The sequence below is a fragment of the Salvelinus namaycush genome, chromosome 20 (assembly GCF_016432855.1).
Source record: "Salvelinus namaycush isolate Seneca chromosome 20, SaNama_1.0, whole genome shotgun sequence".
Lineage (NCBI taxonomy): Eukaryota > Metazoa > Chordata > Actinopteri > Salmoniformes > Salmonidae > Salvelinus > Salvelinus namaycush.
Window position 1 is genome coordinate 33930438 of NC_052326.1, and position 19111 is coordinate 33949548.

General features: G+C 43.7%; 1 protein-coding gene across 1 annotated transcript in view; it reads left to right on the plus strand.

Moving 5' to 3' along the window:
• Window positions 1–1314: 1314 nt before the first annotated feature.
• The window catches only part of LOC120065278 (inositol 1,4,5-trisphosphate receptor type 1-like), a 169000-nt gene continuing 151203 nt past the window's right edge, over window positions 1315–19111 (plus strand). Inside the window, exons 1-3 of the mRNA XM_039016143.1 lie at window positions 1315–1466; window positions 3247–3363; window positions 10477–10547. Of these exons, the coding sequence (XP_038872071.1) occupies window positions 3272–3363; window positions 10477–10547 (163 nt within the window). The 5' untranslated portion in view covers window positions 1315–1466; window positions 3247–3271. The remainder of the gene's footprint in view (window positions 1467–3246; window positions 3364–10476; window positions 10548–19111) is intronic.

A 19111-nucleotide genomic window follows, 5' to 3' on the forward strand; every position in this document is an offset into this window, starting at 1 on the left:
GTATAATATCCCTTATAACAAAATCAACATAACATTCGATTGATAGATGCATGTGCACACACACACACAATAAGATCATATCAAGGATAGCATCACAAATGAATACATAAACACCACTTGAAGCTTGAGGAGTTGATTAATTGAATCAGCTGTACAGTGCTAAGGCGAAAACAAAAATGTGCACCTATTTGAATCACCAGGACTGAGAACCACTGCTCTTCATTGGGACAGGCTTTCATAGCCCTCTTTATCTGAGGACAGAACCCCACAAGAAACAGACTTCATTGTAATCAAATTACACAGCACTGAATATTATGTTACTATTATCTCTGTCCTCACTCCTGGAACTACACAAAAGTGCCTGCCCTATCCAGAATAGCCTACTCACTTTGACAGTTGGGGCTACTATTCTTTCACCCTCCTCCATGGCTGTTAACTAGTTATCTACAAATGCATTTGGAGTTTGTTTTTTACAGTGATCAATATATCAAGATAGCTAGCTAGCTAATATGAAGTTTAGTAGCTGGTGATATTAATTTAACTTAGCTAGCTATCTATCTATACAGTATGTAAAGTTAGCTAGATAACTAGCAAGCTCATTTAGCAACTCATTTGAGTTAGCCTGCTAGCTAGTTAGCTAATAATACAGTTTATTTTACCATTTTCAAAATGTATATACTCAATTGAATAGCTTCTTCCAGCCATGTGGACAATTGTAAACAGGGCAGCAAAGTTTGTTCGTCACCAGAGCGTTTTAAAGCATATTACTATTGAACTATTTACCCACTTAATAACCAGACCTTACAAACTTGCTATGCTGAATTCTTGACGCACACTCGAACCTGCTGCTATATGCTGCCAAGAACGCCCACAAGTCACAATGGGCTACGGCACGCGGCAATTTTCCGCTTGGTACATGCCCGGTAGAGTGAACGAGCCGTACAAGGCAGCAAATACTCATAACACATTTAGTTCATAGCTACTTGTATATAATGTATCATTGGTCTTAGTTGTGTTGCCATCAACAAAGGTCAAACCTGATCAATGTGTGGCATAAAAGCATGTGTGAGTGCATTTCTTGATCGAAAATTCAATGTCACTTCCTTCAGCAATTTGTCTAAAGTTTGGATGGAGAAGTTTCCGTGCAAGGCTCCACCACACTGTGGGAGTTGTAGTCATAAATGTACCTTAGGCCTGGTTATTTATCTGAAAGAACCATTCAATAAACCTCATTTCCCAGAGACCAGTGTTTTCTGAGAGGCAACAGAGCTTCAAGCGGGGAAGAACGCTCATGTAGCAAACGAACGGATGGCAGGGTGATTAGCCGTAAAAAAAAATAAAAAAAATCGGACTCTACTCGCTAACGGGATATGGTGCTATAGATGAGCTGAAAGCGGTATATCGTTGTAATGCTGTCCCGTTGACCCAGCCGTGCGCGTCGTTCCCAAACACTTACCACAGCGAAGGTAAAGTTTAGCACAACTCTGTACAGTTTTGGGTAGCATCTCCGCCTGTTAAATATGTATTACTTGTGGCGAGGGAAGAAGCGCAGAAATGTAACTGTCATCATGAACGGGCAGTCATGATTTTTTCCACTGACGCTGGTGAAACATTTTTTCCCGAGATGAGAGACAGACTCCCACACTCGGATTCGAAAGGCTATGAGACTAGTAAACTGGTATCAGAGCCTGATTTATTAGGTAACTCGTCTCGGGATGTGTTGAAGTTCAGTGAAGTTGGAAGGGATTTTGTTGGCTACCCTGTAAGGTAGCCTGAAATGGGCTAAACATGGTCATGGATTTGATGCTGACAATTTACCCATTGACTTGGGCATCATGTTGATGGACGGGCATCATGTTGATGGACATAAGTTACAGGAGCCTATGTCATGAGTTACTGTTGCCTACTAATTGTTTGGCTATGTGGTTTTGAGGTGGTATGATGGGGTGAATTGTTCTCCATGTTTTTTTCCGCTTGAGTAGGTTTAGAAGATGAGTGGTCTGAAAATATGTTAAGATCAACCTCGGTGTACTCTCATGGATAATGTCGCAGTGTAGGCAAATAATGCATATGTGTAGATAGGCTACTAAACTTGCACAGAAGGAGCTCTGTCATTGAGTTCTGAAAGACACAAATGTCACCAATGTGAGTCAAGACTCAGGAGGTACAATATGTTCCAGGAGTTTTTCTTTACCAGCCACATTAACAGGAAAAGCTCTAAGCCCAAATGACAGCCTACAATTAGGGTCTGGAGTTTTTCCTGGACAGGTCAAGTGGTCTGTAGCCTCGGTTTCCAGGCGTCCTTGCTGTTCATGGTGAACGAGAAATGGGGAGTATGGTAACACGAGACTAAGTGGTCAGGAAATCGACTGGGCTCTAGGCTCTAAACAACACAGCACAGGACACTGCTTTACTCACTATAACACCTGTAGTACAGTAACCATGCACTAGACCACGTTTCACCCCAATAGTCATGACCTCATTCATTGTATCCTAATCAGGGTTGGGGTCAGTCCTTTTATAATTCAGTTCAAGTCCATTACAAAGTAAGGGCCATTTTCATTCCCTGAATTGAAAGGGGGTTGAATCCAACCTGGATTGTAACCCAGCCTGGATCAGTGTTACAATAAAACACAGTGAACTGACTGGTCTATCACTCCTTCCACCCTATAGCCCAGAGCAGGTATACTACATACAGCTGCATGTTCTTCCTGTTTCTCTCTGCCTCTCCTAATCATTAACTGTTTACCCCTCACCCAGCTACACCAGGCTGGAGCATCAGATAGTGCCTGGCCCCATGCAAATCCTCCTGCTCCCTTTCTCTCCGGGTTTCCTCTGTTCCAAATCACCTCATTAGAACTGGGAAACCAACGGTCTGCTCCATTAGAATAATGTAATGTAAGGAAATCCAAGGTGGATGTTGGAATCTGAAATCTACTGATGGCAAGGCCTTGTGTTTCCAAGATACATGTTACAATTTTATCCCAGTTTGATTTGATTCCCTGTTCATTTGTAATGCAAATAAACAGTCATTTATATATGCAGGACTGTAATGTCTTTACAGTTTACACGGTTAGGAGGATGACCTGACAAAGTGAAGATGCACAAAATGTCACTCTTATGGTTATTCCTGAATGTGTGACCTGCCCAGGTCTGGGAAAACTCAGGCCCTATAGTCATTCGTTAAAGTGTGTGTTGTGATTCTCTTTATATGATTGTAAAATTCCTGCCTCTCCTCTCCTCCAGGTGTGGCCCAGTGTGTGTGTGAGACATGTCAGATAAGATGTCCAGTTTTCTGCACATCGGGGACATCTGCTCCCTGTATGCAGAGGGCTCCACCAATGGTTTCATCAGCACTCTGGGGTGAGTTAAGTTCACCTATCCCTTCCCTCCTTTAGCAATTATCACTTACCATCTCAAATGAATGGCAATGGTGGTCACATAGGTCTTCTAATGCAGGGCTGGGCAATTCTGGTCCTGGAGTGCAGAAACACTTCCGTTTTTTGTTTCTACCTGGTGTTAATTAATCAGTCCCTGATTAGAAGGAAAGGATAAAAACCAAGTGTTTTGGCCCTCCCCAGACTGACCCCAGACATTGAACTGCCCTGGTCTAATGTAATCATTTTAGATGGTGCCTATATAGTTCCCAATCATTTGGAATGGAGGAATATAGCTGCATCTACTCAGCAGATGCCATGGGACATGAACTCACCTGGACATTAGGGCACTTTTGAGGTCTGCACATGCATGACAAACTTTAATTGTGGAGGGAGCTATCCCTTTAAGGGTAAATTTATAGCTTCATGTACACTTGAGAAGGTCATTAAGGTACTGCCTTCAAAGCTCTGCAGTGCATATATAAAGGATTTTAGTCTGTAGTGGTGGTGCGAGTCCCCAATCGTAAGATGAGTGTGGGTTTGAGAGGGGAATGCTGTGGAGATGAATCACAGGAGAGGTGGTGTGGCCTGTGAGTCTGAAAGTTAGTGTTATCATGGCAGGGAGGTACTGGCACACAGGGCTGTGTGTGTGCTGCTCAGGGGCCCCTCTGCCATCTGTGGGCCACTGATACAGAGTGGTTTGGAAGGGTAAATGACATTTCCACTTTTCTCAAAGAACAGAGCTGGTCAAGCTAAGCCCTTTGAAGTGGTAGTCTGGTCCTGGGTATCTCCATGACCATGATGGTATGTAGACTGGGAAGAATGGGAAATAGAGGGGAACTAATTAACACACAATGGTAAGGTGTGATTGTGTGCGAGAGATGTGTCTGGGAGGGAGGGAGAAAGGTAGGGAGGACGCCTGTGTATGGTATGTGTAGACTGTTGGTGATCCATAGACAATATTGGACACACAATGATAAGATATGTTTGTGTATGAGCAAGAGAAAACATTTATATAGGGTCATAAATCCAGTGAGAATGTGTAAACACACTCCACAGGAATTCTTCTACAACAGGGTTCCCCAACTAGCAGCCTGCTTTTCTGAGCAAATAAAAATACATACAAATTGGACATTAAACTATAAAAACACCAGCAAATTTTCCCACACTTACTACAGATATGTGATCGTATACAAATGGAAGTAATGTTTCAAATGATTGTTTTAGTCAAATGTTATCGGTTTGGGCTTCTTGCTGTCAATTTAGAGTCTACTAATTATGTTCTGGCTCCCTGACCATCCGCTCAAGAAAAAAATTATCTGTGTTGATGATCCCTGTCTTAGAACTCCTCATCAACACACACACACACACACACACACACACACACACACACACACACACACACACACACACACACACACACTCAACTTTCTTCTCCATAATTTAACTTCTCATTCAGTACAGTCGTGGCCAAAAGTTTGGAGAATGACACAAATATACATTTTCACAAAGTCTGCTGCCTCAGTTTGTATGATGGCAATTTGCATATACTCCAGAATGTTATGAAGAGTGATCAGATGAATTGCAATTAATTGCAAAGTCCCTCTTTGCCATGCAAATTAACTGAATCCCAAAAAACATTTCCACTGCATTTCAGCTCTGCCACAAAAGGACCAACTGACATCATGTCAGTGATTCTCTCATTAACAGGTGTGAGTGTTGACGAGAACAAGGCTGGAGATCACTCTGTCATGTTGATTGAGTTCGAATAACAGACTGGAATCTTCAAAAGGAAGGGTGGTGCTTGGAATCATTGTTCTTCCTCTGTCAACAATGGTTACCTGCAAGGAAACACGTGCCCTCATCATTGCTTTGCACAAAAAGGGCTTCACAGGCAAGGATATTGCTGCCAGTAAGATTGCACCTAAATCAACCATTTATCTGATCATCAAGATCTCAAGGAGAGCGGTTCAATTGTTGTGAAGAAGGCTTCAGGGCACCTAAGAAAGTCCAGCAAGCGCCAGGACCGTCTCATAAAGTTGATTCAGCTGCGGGATCAGGGCACCACCAGTACAGAGCTTGCTCAGGAATGGCAGCAGGCAGGTGTGAGTGCATCTGCACGCACAGTGAGGTGAAGACTTTTGGAGGATGGCCTGGTGTCAAGAAGGGCAGCAAAGAAGCCATTTCTCTCCAGGAAAAACATCAGAGACAGACTGATATTCTGCAAAAGGTACAGGGATTGGACTGCTGAGGACTGGGGTAAAGTCATTTTCTCTGATGAATCCCCTTTCTGATTGTTTGGGGCATCTGGAAAAAGCTTGTCCGGAGAAGACAAGGTGAGCGCTACCATCAGTCCTGTGTCATGCCAACAGTAAAGCATCCTGAGACCATTCATGTGTGGGGTTGCTTCTCAGCCAAGGGAGTGGGCTCACTCACAATTTTGCCTAAGAACACAGCCATGAATAAAGAATGGTACCAACACATCCTCCGAGAGCATTCTTCTCCCAACCATCCAGGAACCGTTTGGTGATGAACAATGCCTTTTCCAGCATGATGGAGCACCTTGCCACAAGGCAAAAGTGATAACTAAGAGGCTCGGGGAACAAAACATCGATATTTTGGGTTCATGGCCAGGAAACTCCCCAGACCTTAATCCCATTGAGAATTTGTGGTCAACCCTCAAGAGGTGTGTGGACAATCAAAACCCCACAAATTCTAACAAACTCCAAGCATTGATTATGCAAGAATGGGCTGCCATCAGGCAGGATGTGGCCCAGAAGTTATTTGACAGCATGCCAGGGTGGATTACAGAGGTCTTGAAAAAGAAGGGTCAACACTGAAAATATTGACTCTGCATCAACTTCATGTAATTGTCAATAAAAGCCTTTGACACTTATGAAATGCTTGTAATTATACTTCAGTATTCCATCGTAACATCTGACAAAAATATCTAAAGACACTGAAGCAGCAAACTTTGTGGAAATTTATATTTGTGTCATTCTCAACTTTTGGCCACGACTGTAAAGTCCATTGTATTCTCCATCAATCTCACCTGACTTCAGTCATAATGGATTCAATGCAGGTTTGGTTATTGTTCTGGGTCAAGATAACATGTAGGGGAATGTCATACTGTATGACTCTTGCATTAGTAATGTTATGTATTTTGGTCCATTTTATCCAGATCTGTGCTACTTCTCACTGTGTGCACTGTACTCCACACAGTAACTGATAAGACATGCCATAACATTATTAACACTTTTGGGCTCCCGAGTGGTGCAGCGGTCTAAGGTACTGCATCTCAGTGCTAGAGGTGTCACTACAGACCCTGGTTCGATCCTTGCCTGTATCACAACTGGCTGTAATCGAGAGTTCCATAGGGCGGCGCACAATTGGCCCAGCATCGTCCGGGTTAGGGGATGGGTTAGGCCGGGGTAGGCTGTCATTGTAAAATAAGAATTTATTCTTAAACCTCTACGGACCCCCCCTCCCGGATCCGGGATCATCCTCATCAAAAAAGCTGACTAGCATAGCCTAGCCTAGGGCCACAGGGATATCATATAATATAATTTCATGAAATCACAAGTCCAATACAGCAAATGAAAGATAAACATCTTGTGAATCCAGCCAACATTTCCGATTTTTAAAATGTTTTACAGCGAAAACACAATATATATTTGTTAGCTCACCACAATAGCCAAACACACAACGCCATTTTTTCACCGCAAACATAGCTTTCACAAAACCCACAAATAGAGATAAAATTAATCACTAACCTTTGAACAACTTCATCAGATGACAGTCTTATAACATCATGTTATACAATACATTTATGTTTTGTTCGAAAATGTGCATATTTATAGGTATAAATCGTAGTTTTACATTGCAGCCATCGTCACAAATAGCACCAAAATAGCCAGAATAATTAGAGAGCAACGTGAAATACATAAATACTCATCACAAAACTTTTATGAAAAATACATGTTGTACAGCAAATGAAAGATAAACATCTTGTGAATCCAGCCAATATTTCCGATTAAAAAAAAAAAAAGTGTTTTACAGCGAAAACACAATATATATTTATGTTAGCTCACCACAATAGCCAAACACACAACGCCATTTTTTTCACCGCAAACATAGCTTTCACAAAACCCACAAATAGAGATAAAATTAATCACTAACCTTTGAACAACTTCATCAGATGACAGTCTTATAACATCATGTTATACAATACATTTATGTTTTGTTCGAAAATGTGCATATTTATAGCTACAAATCCTGGTTTTACAACGCAGCCATCGTCACAAATAACACCAAAATGTCCGGAGAAATTTTAGACAACGACGTAATCTAACCAAAAAACACATCATAAACTTTGCTGAAAAATACATGTTGTACAGCAAATGAAAGATACACTTGTTCTTAATGCAACCGCTGTGTTAGATTTAAAAAAATTACTTTAGTACAAAGCACAGCATGCAATAATCTGAGACAGCGCCCAGCCATTCTCCGCCATGTTGGAGCCAACATATTCCACAAAAATACGAAATAACATCATAAATATTCTCTTACCTTTGATGATCTTCCATCAGAATGCAGTGCAAGGAGTCCTAGTTCCACAATACATCGTTGTTTTGTTTTAGAATGTCCATTTCTTCTGTCGAATTAGCAACTTTGGCTAGCATAATGGAGCGCACATGTCCATGAACGCTTGGCGCATGGAACGAAAAATTCCAAATGTCATAATAAAAGTCGAATAAACTGGTCAAACTCAGTTGAAAATCCATCTTTATGATGTTTTTCTCATATGTATCCAATAACGTCCAAGACGGAGCATTTCGTCGTGTCTACCTAACGCATTGCAGAAAATAATATGGTGCTCCCTGGTGCGCAGCAAAATACTGCCAATATGGCGGACCTGTCACTCCAAAAGCTCTCATTCGGTCTCACATCAAGCTAGACACCCCATTCAACATTCTACTGCCTGTTGACATCTAGTGGAAGGCGTATGAAGTGCATACAGATCCATAAATACAAGCCAATTGAATAGGCAAGGCCTTACACAGAGACCCATTTTCAGAATTTTCACTTCCTTTTTGGAAGTTTGCTGCCAAATGAGTTCTGTTTTACTCACAGATATAATTCAAACAGTTTTAGGAACTTCAGAGTGTTTTCTATCCAATAGTAATAATAATATGCATATCGTATGATCTAGAACAGAGTACGAGGCCGTTTAATTTGTGCACGATTTTTTCCCAAAGTGAAAACAGCGCCCCCTATTAATTAACTGACTTGCCTAGTTAAATAAAAAAAGATTTGTCTTTAAATGAATGTGCTTCTGCCACACTTCTTGTTACTCACTTATTTGCTGTGGCTATACATTGATTATATTACATGCTCTCTTCTGCGCAGACAATGTATTTGAAGAGTATTTATTCCAGTTTGCGAAGACAAGCCATCAACTGCTGGTTTGATACTGTTTACATGTGATTTACAAGGGGGATGGTTAGTAGTGCTGGCTAGAGGCTCAGGATCCCTGGACCCCCCCCCCCCCCCCCCCCCACTTGCTGCTCATGAAAATTGGATCAGACTGAGACAGCAGAAAGAGTCCACTGAGTTGCAGAGGCCAGACCCCGGTCAGAGGCCAGACCCCGGTCAGAGGCCAGACCCCGGTCAGAGGCCAGACCCCGGTCAGAGGCCAGACCCCGGTCAGAGGCCAGACCCCGGTCAGAGGCCAGACCCCGGTCAGAGGCCAGACCCCGGTCAGAGGCCAGACCCCGGTCAGAGGCCAGACCCCGGTCAGAGGCCAGACCCCGGTCAGAGGCCAGACGACCAGACCCCGGTCGGACAGAGGACCAGAGATACAGAGACCAGACGGACAGAGGACCAGAGATACAGAGACCGGACGCAGACCAGAGACAGACAGACAGACAGAGACCGGACGCAGACCAGAGACAGACAGAGACCGGACGCAGACAGACAGAGACCGGACGCAGACAGACAGAGACCGGACGCAGACAGACAGAGACCGGACGCAGACAGACAGAGACCGGACGCAGACAGACAGAGACCGGACGCAGACCAGACATAGACGCAGACCAGACAGAGACCAGACATAGACTGAGAGAGACCAGACAGAGACAGACAGACAGACAGAGACCATCCATTACTAGCCATCCACCAGACAGAGACCAGACAGAGTTATTTGAATGACAATCACCGGCTGACAAAATTTCATGACCGCCACAGCCCTAGTCATAGGTTCTCTTTTCTGACAACTTTTACTATAATATGAATCAGATGCTCAGTATAGCAATGTGGTATAATGCTCTGCGGAGGTAGACACTGTAGACTGGATCCTCAGAGTGTTATGTCATTTTCAGAGCGGTGTATCTCTGGTGCAGACAGGTCCATGTGTAGTACGACTGACGGTGTGTGTGTGTAAACTCCACAGGAACATGACTGGGATGGATGTGGTATCTGGCCAGGGTCCAGGCAGCCGTTATGAGCCAGTAAAAAGCTACATTTGTCACCGGCAGGAATGCTAGCCAGTTCGCCCACTAGCGGTGGATAGCTAATCCTCTCATTTCTTCCTCATAATTGGGTGGACTGTAGAGGAGCCACGGCGATACAAGAAACCTCATGGTGTAATCACAAGTATGTGATTGGTCTAAATATAGTGACTAAGGGAGTAAAATAAACAGAGCTCTGTGGTTAAGTGTTATGAAAAAACGGTGTACTTTTTATGGGTGTATGTGGTGCTTTATTACAAGATCTCAGGCTGACAATGGACTTGGATGTAATGGAGGGTTTTATTGTGAAACAATAAGTTGAAATAAAAGCCTTCGATGTGAAAAGATGCTGGTTTATTCCAGATATACCCTAACCCAGAATGAATAGCCCTTGTGGAAAGGGGTACACATTTGTTTGGAGCCTGGGGCTTATATATGAAAATAAAGAAAGCTATGTGCTTGCAGCTTTGTATGTGTGGTGCACATTTATAATGTTGAAACTGTTCAAGTTTATTTGCATGTGAAGGGTGTGTGGTCGACTCTGTGTGTGTTTCTGACTTGACATGCGTCATTGTCTCTTCCTTCCACAGGCTGGTAGATGACCGCTGTGTGGTACAGCCCGACACAGGGGACCTGAACAACCCCCCCAAAAAGTTCAGAGGTAAGAAAATGGTATACTCCCATCTCATCCTACTATAGCAGCTGGCGCAGCATCACATCACCTCAGTAAATCCTGCCTGTTTACACAGTGTGTTCCACTGGAGATGTTTCTTCTTGTGTTACACTGCGTTTCTATGGTGCTATCGCCAGTATTACTCCCTGTCCACATGGACTTCAAAAAGCACTGCTCTCTTTGATGCTGGTGTGTGTGTGTGTGTGTGTGTGTGTGTGTGTGTGTGTGTGTGAGATGCTTGTATCTCTGTGTGTATCTGTTTTTTTTATCAGTGTGTGTTTGTGTATCATCTTGTCTATGTTGTGAGGCTGTGAACATATTGAGGCCCATGAAGGAAGATGTTCTCCCTGAGGCCCACGAAGGAAGATGTTTTCTCTGGGTTTTGCAGTTGGGCTATATATAGCTCTGTGACAGGAAGTACAACTGAACTTGCGACTAAGGCTGTGGCGGTCATGAAATGTTGTCAGCCAGTTGTTGTCATGCAAAAGACTCACGTTCTCACAGTAATTGACCGTTAATTAACATACTCGTTTAGCATCTCCAGGCCTCCACACGAACAAGCCGACGATGAGGGCATTTGGAGCATCTACATTTAAAAAAGTATAATAAGTCAATTTAACATACACAATCACAATAAATCCATTATTTATTTTAGGCAGGTCTAAAGAAACATGATATGAAGAACATGTATTTCAGAAGAACAGAATATGAGTTGGCCTACTGTATGTTATCTGGCTATGCTCTATGCCATAGGCTGTAGGCTAGTTCATTTAGCTGACAAGATATGCCTAAGTCCCGTGACATTATTTTATTTGATATGATTTAATAATAAGAATAATATAATTGAATTTAGCTGAATAAAATAGAAAGGATATTTTTCCCATTACAGAGTGACTGCACATATGAAATGGCAATGTTGAGCGTAATAAAGTGATCATTTAAAACAGGTCCTATATGCTACATTAAGAGTTATTTGGCAACTTTAGTTGTGAAGGATACAAACCTTAGAATGTCTTAGAAATCAAAACATAGGGGCTACATCGTATGACTACACGTTACTGATGATTTGAAAAAGTGGCAAAAAATAAGCTTGCACTCTGTTTCTTGCCTCAGGGTGGACAGCTGTTCTCTCATCAATTGATCATGCAACACCCACTGTTTGAGGAGCATGCTCTCACTGCCCCAACAGGCGATATTCCTGTTTGAGGAGCATGCTCTCACTGCCCCAACAGGCGATATTCTTGTTTGAGGAGCATGCTCTCACTGCCCCAACGGGTGATATTCTTGTTTGAGGAGCATGCTCTCACTGCCCCAACAGGCGATATTCTTGTTTGAGGAGTATGCTCTCACTGCCCCAACAGGCGATATTCTTGTTTGAGGAGCATGCTCTCACTGCCCCAACAGGTGATATTCTTGTTTGAGGAGCATGCTCTCACTGCCCCAACGGGTGATATTCCTGTTTGAGGAGCAAGCTCTCACTGCCCCAACAGGTAATATTCCTGTTTGAGGAGCATGCTCTCACTGCCCCAACGGGTGATATTCCTGTTTGAGGAGCATGCTCTCACTGCCCCAACAGGTGATATTCTTGTTTGAGGAGCATGCTCTCACTGCCCCAACAGGCGATATTCCTGTTTGAGGAGCATGCTCTCACTGCCCCAACAGGCGATATTCCTGTTTGAGGAGCATGCTTTCACTGCCCCAACAGGTGATATTCCTGTTTGAGGAGCATGCTCTCACTGCCCCAACGGGTGATATTCCTGTTTGAGGAGCATGCTCTCACTGCCCCAACAGGTGATATTCTTGTTTGAGGAGCATGCTCTCACTGCCCCAACGGGTGATATTCCTGTTTTGAGGAGCAAGCTCTCACTGCCCCAACAGGTGATATTCCTGTTTGAGGAGCATGCTCTCACTGCCCCAACAGGTGATATTCCTGTTTGAGGAGCATGCTCTCACTGCCTTCCACAGTAAGAACCTCATACCAACGGTCAAACATGGTGGTGGTAGTGTGACGGTTTGGGGATGCTTTGCTGCCTCAGGACATGGATGGCTTGTCTTAATAGAAGGAACCATGAATTATGCAGTATATCAGAGAATTCTACAGGAGAATGTCAGGCCATCCTTCTGTGAGCTAAAGCTGAAGCTCAGCTGGGTCGTGCATCAAGACAATGATCCCAAACACACAATCAAGTCTACATGAAAATGGTTAAAAAGCAACACATTTGAAGTTTTGGAATGGCCTAGTCAAAGTCCAGACCTAATCCCAATTGAGATGTTGTGGAAGGACTTGAAACGAGCAGTTCATACTTGAAAACCCACAAATGTTGCTTAGTTAAGTTCTGCATGTAAGAGTGGTCCAAAATTCCTCCACAGCAATGTGAGAGACTGATCAACAACTACAAGAAGTATTTGGTTTCAGTCATTGCAGCTAAAGGTGGTACAACCAGTTATGGAGTGTAAGGGGGCAATGACTTTTTCGCACAGGGGAATTGGGTGTTACATTACTTTGTTAATAAAATAAGTATACATTGTTTTTGTTATTTGTTAACTCAGGTTCCCTTTATTTAATATTAGGTTTTGGTTAAAGATCAGAAAACATTCAGTATCAGTACTTTTTCCCGGCACTGCAGTATGTTCACCATTTCAATATGCGTGGACGTTTCATGCACAATTGATGTGGGGTTTTAGCAATTGTCTGTGTTAGTGTGTGTAATAATCGCTGAAGAGGTGAGAAAAGCATGGTGTTTTGTGATGGTGTACTTTGCAGTAATGGAAGGAGTGTAATATGGATCCATGGTAGGTCTAAGTGTCGTCCTAAGAGGAACAAATTAGGATGTTTCAGCATGGCTGGAAGGAGTTGAGACTAACAAGCATTCCACTCATACTAGGAGTTATGTTAGTCTCTACATTACACGATGTGGCTGAAGGTGAGTGGGGCTCTGTCTAGCATACATTGTGCCCATTAGCTGCAGTCTGATAGAGCGAAGCAGGGAGATTGTACTGTATTTATAAGCCATAAAGCTTTATTTTCCTTCGATAGAGCGTTGATGTCCGATGGAAGTTCTCTGAGTTTGTCCTCCTCGAAGACTGTTACCAACACTAGGAGGCTACTCTCTCTCTGTCCGTCCATCTTTCTGTGCAGTAACGGTGTGTGTGTGTCTGTATGTTCAGTCAAGTTATCTCTGTCTGTGTGTGTATGTTCAGTCAAGTTATGTGCAGACCTCACTACCCTCTGGAGAGCCTTACGGTTGTGGGAGGAGCAGTTGCCGCACCAGGCGGTGATACAGCCCGACAGGATGTTCAGTGTCCTGTAAGGCTTTAACCAGGGCTGTGACCTGAAGTCGCCTGTATTCTAACAGTAAGAACATTGTTGTTGGTAGTAATAGATGATAGTATAGGGTAAGATGTAGCCTGCTTGGCTAACACTACTGTGACCTCAACTGATCTAATTCTTTTTTTATACCAAAACGTGACTCATTTGGATTCTCTCTGTAGCTTGTCATGGCCTTTTTATTTACGGGATGTTTTTTCCAGACGTTAAACCAAATAATAAACAGTCTCTTCCTATTCTTTTTAACATTAGCCAAACACTAAAAACCACTGTGTATACTCAGTGGGAGTTACTGTACTTCCATTTATATCACAAACTTTAGATTGGTAAGTACTTTTTTGAGACTTCCGGAGGAGGGGGTGTGTGTACGCTGGATGGTGTAGGGTGAGGTTACCTCTAGAGTGAAACACTGATCTTAGGTCAGTTTCACCCCAAGCTCAAATCAAATTTTGTTTGTCACATACACATGGTTAGCAGATGTTAATGCGAGTGTAGTGAAATGCTTGTGCTTCTAGTTACGACAATGCAGTAATAACCAACGAGTAATGTAACCTAACAAATTCACCACAAGTACTTTATACACACACGTGTAAAGGAATGAAGAATATGTACATAAAAATATATGAATGAGTGATGGTACAGAACGGCATAGGCAAGATGCAGTAGATGGTATCGAGTACAGTATATACATATGAGATGAGTAATGTAGGGTATGTAAACATATATAAAAGTGGCATTGTTTAAAGTGGCTAGTGATACATGTATTACATAGAGATGGCAAGATGCAATAGATGATATAGAGTACAGTATATACATGTGAGATGAGTAATGTAGGGTATGTAAACAGTATATGAAGTGGCATTGCTGGAGTTGAGTCAGTATGTTGGCAGCAGCCACTCAATGTTAGTGGTGGCTGTTTAACAGTCTGTTGGCCTTGAGAAAGAAGCTGTTTTTCAGTCTCTCGGTCCCTGCTTTGATTCACTTGTACTGACCTCGCCTTCTGGATGATAGCGGGGTGAACAGGCAGTGGCTCGGGTGGTTGTTGTCCTTGATGAACTTTTTGGCCTTCCTGTGACATCGGGTGGTGTAGGTGTCCTGGAGGGCAGGTAGTTTGCACCCGGTGATGCGTTGTGCAGACCTCACTACCCTCTGGAGAGCCTTACGGTTGTGTGCGGAGCAGTTGCCGTACCAGGCGGTGATACAGCCCGACAGGATGCTCTCGATTGTGCATCTGTAGAAGTTTGTGAGTGCTTTTGGTGACAAGCGGAATTTCTTCAGCCTTCTGAGGTTGAAAAGGTGCTGCTGCGCCTTCTTCACCACGCTGTCTGTGTTGGTGGACCAATTCAGTTTGTCCGTGATGTGTACGCCGAGGAACTTAAAACTTTCTACCCTCTCCACTACTGTCCCATCGATGAGAATAGGGGGGTGCTCCCTCTGCTGTTTCCTGAAGTCCACGATCATCTCCTTTGTTTTATTGACGTTGAGTGTGAGGTTATTTTCCTGACACCACACTCCGAGGGCCCTCACCTCCTCCCTGTAGGCCGTCTCGTTGTTGTTGGTAATCAAGCCTACCACTGTAGTGTCGTCTGCAAACTTGAAGATTGAGTTGGAAGCGTGCATGGCCACGCAGTCGTGGGTGAACAGGGAGTACAGGAGAGGGCTGAGAACGCACCCTTGTGGGGCCCCAGTGTTGAGGATCAGCGGGGTGGAGATGTTGTTACCTACCCTCACCACCCGGGGTCTCGAGCTTGATGACGAGTTTGGAGGGTACTATGGTGTTAAATGCTGAGCTGTAATCGATGAACAGCATTCTCACATCGGTATTCCTCTTGTCCAGATGGGGTAGGGCAGTGTGGTTGCGATTGCGTCGTCTGTGGACCTATTGGGGCGGTAAGCAAATTGGAGTGGGTCTAGGGTGTCAGGTAGGGTGGAGGTGATATGGTCCTTGACTAGTCTCAAAGCACTTCATGATGACGGAAGTGAGTGCTACGGTGCGGTAGTCGTTTAGCTCAGTTACCTTAGCTTTCTTGGGAACAGGAACAATGGTGGCCCTCTTGAAGCATGTGGGGACAGCAGACTGGGAAAAGGATTGATTGATTATGTCCGTAAACACACCAGCCAGCTGGTCTGCGCATGCTCTGAGGACGCGGCTGGGGATGCCGTCTGGGCCTGCAGCCTTGTGAGGGTTAACACGTTTAAATGTTTTACTCAAGTCGGCTGCAGTGAAGGAGAGTCCGCAGGTTTTGGTAGCGGGCCGTGTCAGTGGCACTGTATTGTCCTCAAAGCGTGCAAATAAGTTATTTAGTCTGTCTGGGAGCAAGACATCCTGGTTCGCGATGGGGCTGGTTTTCTTTTTGTAATCCGTGATTGACTGTAGACCCTGCCACATACTACCTCTTGTGTCTGAGCCGTTGAATTGCGACTCCACTTTGTCTCTGTACTGACGCTTAGCTTGTTTGATTGCCTTGCGGAGGGAATAGCTACACCGGTCACCTTGCCCTGATTTAAAAGCAGTGGTTCGCACTTTCAGTTTTGCGCGAATGCTGCCATCAATCCACGGTTTCTGGTTGGGGAACGTTTTAATAGTTGTTGTGGGTACGACATCGCCGATGCACTTGCTAATAAACTCGCTCACTGAATCAGCGTATTCGTCAATGTTGTTGTTTGACGCAATGCGGAACATATCCCAGTCCACGTGATCGAAGCAATCTTGAAGCGGGGAATCCGATTGGTCGGAGCAGCGTTGAACAGACCTGAGCGTGGGAGCTTCCCGTTTTAGTTTCTGTCTATTGGCTGGAAGCAACAGACAGAATTGTTAGAATAACAATGATCCAGGGTTTTAACAGCCCTGGTTGCACAATCGATATGCTGATAGAATTTAGGGAGTCTTGTTTTCAGATTAGCCTTGTTAAAATCCCCAGCTGCAATGAATGCAGCCTCAGGATATGTGGTTTCCAGTTTACATGGAGTCAAATGAAGTTCGTTCAGGGCCATCGATGTGTCTGCTTGGGGGGGAATATACACGACTGTGATTTATAATCGAAGAGAATTCTCTTGGTAGATAATGCGGTCGGCATTTGATTGTGAGGAATTCTAAGTCAGGTGAACAAAAGGACTTGAGTTCCTGTATGTTGTTATGATCACACCACGTCTTGTTAATCATAAGGCATACCCCCCCGCCCTTCTTCTTACCAGAAAGATGCTTGTTTCTGTCGGCGCGATGCGTGAAGAAACCAGCTGGCTGTACCGACTCTGATAGCGTGTCTCGAGTGAGCCATGTTTCCGTGAAGCAAAGAATATTACAGTCTCTTATGTCTCTCTGGAATGCTACCCTTGCTCGGATTTTGTCTACCTTGTCAAGAGACTGGACATTGGCGAGTAGTATGCTCGGGAGCGGTGCGTGATGTGCCCGTCTCCGGAGCCTGACCAGAAGACTGCTTCGTCTGCCCCTTTTACAGCGTCGTTGTTTTGGTTCCCCGGCTGGGATCCGATCCATTGTCCTGGGTGGTGGGCAAAACAGAGGATCCGCTACAGGAAAGTCGTATTCCTGGTCGTAATGATGGTGAGTTGACGTTGCTCTTATATGCAATAGTTCCTCCCGACTGTATGTAATAAAACCTACGATTTTCTGGGGTAACATTGTGAGAAATAACACGTAAAAAAACTAAATACTGCATAGTTTCCTAGGAACGCGAAGCGAGGCGGCCATCTCTGTCGGCGCCGGAAGTATTCTGATCCTAGATCGACTTCTGCCTAGAGCACAGTCCCCCTGTGTGCCGTCCATTTTGGAGAGTTCCTCCTCAGAGAGAGTAAAGTGTTGGGAGAGATGCAGCATTTCTGTGTTGCTGCTCTGAAAGATGGTGGAGATAACCCTCCTTACTTTAGCATGCTGCTGGCTGAGGGCCAGACTAACCCTGGCCACCAGTCCTCACTACTGAGGTATGCATACCATTTCCTCCCAATGTAAGCAGACACACCCCACTTTACAGGCACGCACACATGCACGCACACAATTTTGCAGGCAAACAACATTTTTATGTCTCTGTGTCCAGTATGAAAGAAGTTAGAGGTAGTTTCGCGAGCCAATGCTAACTAGCATTCTAGCAGATACCCAAAGATTTCCAGTCATATGGCTAGCAGATACCCATAGTCTTCCAGTCATACCCGTACCCAGTCATTGCGGTCATAGCCATAGACTCCCAGTCATCTGCTAGTGCTAGGTAGATAAAGGGCCAAAATCCCAAAGTATCCCTTTAAACACACACAGGCTAGTGATGTGCTGGTTGACTCATAAATCGCAGTCCCCGTGGTTATATCTGCAGGTAGGGCGTAGGGGGACCACATTTAAAATACACACATGTGGGACAACAGGATGATTTTGCTGACATTCACGGGACAGTGTAGCCTACATGATAAAAACATTTGTACCCCCCCCCACACACACACACACACACACACACACACACACACACACACACACACACACACACACACACACACACACACACAATCCCCTTCCCACTTATGGTGTAGTTTTTAGGTGTTGGAGAGCAATACAAATGTAAATGACATAAATTTGTACCGACTTTGATATCATTATATTTAATATCATTATAGAATATGCATAAAAACATACTGTCTCTAGAACATTTAATATTTTTAATTCCCTCAAACACCAAGTTAGGCATACATAATTTCAAAATAGGCCATGGCATCATCACTGTCAATCGTGAATGACGATTCTTCACGTTTTACCAGTGAAATGTCCAAACTGAATCTACATGCCAATCATTTGATCTCAATCAGTTTCATGGGAATATGCATTTAGATCTTATTGAGTTACTGGTTCATGAGCAAATTAAAGCAGACTATATAGCCTAGCCTTCCTGTATTTAGTTTCAATCCAAAGCACATTCTACCTAGTGGCTCAAGCTGTTCAGTTTTGGCCGTATTAGACAAAGATATATATATATATCAACAAAAACACCCTAAAATCTCATAAGAAATTAGGTGGTTATAGTTGAATAGCTAATTTTCACAAGTTTGACGAAATTGCCTTATATATGTGTGTGTGTGTGTATATATATAAGGCAATTTCGTCAAACTTGTGAAAATTAGCTATTCAACTATAACCACCTAATTTCTTATGAGATTTTAGGGTGTTTTTGTTGTATGAGCAACTAATGAGCATGGAGAGCCTCACAAGTTTGCCGAAATTGCCTTA